Raw genomic sequence first — 1,847 nt, 5'->3', positions numbered from 1 at the left:
CTGATGTAAATGATGAGTTGATGGGTGCTGACGAGTTGATGGGTGCAGCACACCAACATGGCACATGTATACATATGTAACAAACCTGCACATTGTGGACATGTACCCTAGAACTTAAAGTATAAAAAAAAAAAAAGAAGTACATAGTAAGCATAAAAGGTCAGCAAAGTAAGACTGATTAAAGAAGGAGGAGAACCAGAAGAGTGGAGTGTTAAGTAGACAAAATTAACTAAGTACTATTCACTGATGACTGACAAAGAATAAATGATATTATAGGTCATTTATTAGTTATGTTTAAAGACAAAAAGAATAGTATCAGTGGATTCAAGAAGTACCACAAGAAAGAAGTGATAGCAGGAATGCAATTATTGATGAGAATGAAAGTATATAAAAACAGATGAACAAGAAGTCCTAGTGATTCTAATGTCCCCTCTAGTGAGATACCCTAGAACACACAGAAGATAATTCTCACAAACAAAATTAGGTGTATCAAAATAACGATCAAGGAAGAAGGAAAAAAAAAATGTTATTAATGTAGGGCTGAGAGTCAGGCAGCAAATTATTTTAAAACTTAACCTTATATGAAATATAAATTTTAACATTTTACAAAATCATGTATTTCTACAGTATGGTTGCAAGTAAGTAAAAAACACATTAAAAATGAACAGTACATGCCAAAAGTTAACAGATAGATTCTGAATAAAAAAAAAAAATTTCCATATTACCCAACTTTCAAACAATAAATTACCTTTACTTAAAAAGATTAACTGGAATAATAAAGTCATTTTCTCCAAAAACTTCTAATCATGAGTGCTAAAAACCACAAAACATCTTTTCCCTCTTTTATTATACTCTAAATAGAGGAGGGGGTTCAGGACACGTATCCCAAAATGGGGTATCTTGGTGTATTGAATATTTTAAGCTGTAGGAATTTGAGAAACAACATGTACAAGAAGAATTTTTTTTGGCCTTCCCCTGAAGCAAGTCATAGCATGCTCATGTGAGAGGTGCCCTCCCTACACCTAAAGAATGGAGCATCTTTATCTCCATAGACACAGAGTGGAATTTGAATGAACAGGCTTTGCTAAATTTCCCCCAATTTATTGCACTTAGTTCACATCCCCTTTGTCCTATTATATTTCTCCATGACTTTTCCATCTTCATCACACCTGGCATAAAAACATTCAGGCTTAACCATTTCTTTGGGTCTTCATTTCCTTATATAGGCTGCCATGTCACATAAAACATATTAAATACATTTGTATGCTTTTCTCTTGTTAATACATTTTGTTACAGAAGTCCCAGTTAATGAACCTAAGATGAGTAGAAGGAAAAGATATTTTTCCTAACCTTACAGAAGTTTAACCACCAGATTATCAATGATTGAATATTTAAGAATATAAAAAGCATATTATAAGCATACCAATAAAAGTATATCTGTAATAGTTATAAGAGGCCTAAAGCAACCCAAAGATTCAAGCATTTCGTTCCTCTGCCAGAAGTCACCAGAATCAATGAAGACAAATTCTGTGCACCTGACAAAAAGAAACTATCCTTCTACAAATAGGACTTGTTTAAATTTATCATGCCTATGGCTAATAATGATGATACCCTGTTGAGAACTGAGATCACAATTTAGTTATCATCATCTAAACTTTAGTAAAACAAAATTTAAATTTAGTCTTAAGTAAACAATTGCTAAATTTACTGACAATGATAGGGAATTACCAGTTGGTTTGAAATTAACACCTTCATCCATCTTTATTAAGTCCAGGGATGATAAATCATTCAGATTCTTCAAACATAATTCTGTTTAATTATAGAAAACACATTTTAATTTTAGTAAA

The 1,847-nt window shown here is 31.9% G+C and overlaps 1 protein-coding gene across 1 annotated transcript in view; it reads right to left on the bottom strand.

The window, feature by feature from the left end:
- The window catches only part of LOC105550634 (probable ATP-dependent DNA helicase HFM1), a 168,436-nt gene that overhangs the window by 82,221 nt on the left and 84,368 nt on the right, over window positions 1–1,847 (bottom strand). Inside the window, 1 exon segment of the mRNA XM_011995593.1 lies at window positions 1,709–1,809. Within this exon segment, the coding sequence (XP_011850983.1) occupies window positions 1,709–1,809 (101 nt within the window).

This window comes from Mandrillus leucophaeus, unplaced genomic scaffold (genome assembly GCF_000951045.1).
Source record: "Mandrillus leucophaeus isolate KB7577 unplaced genomic scaffold, Mleu.le_1.0 Scaffold492, whole genome shotgun sequence".
NCBI lineage: Eukaryota > Metazoa > Chordata > Mammalia > Primates > Cercopithecidae > Mandrillus > Mandrillus leucophaeus.
The sequence above is the reverse complement of the archived record's forward strand: the minus strand, read 5'-3'. Positions and strand labels throughout refer to the sequence as shown.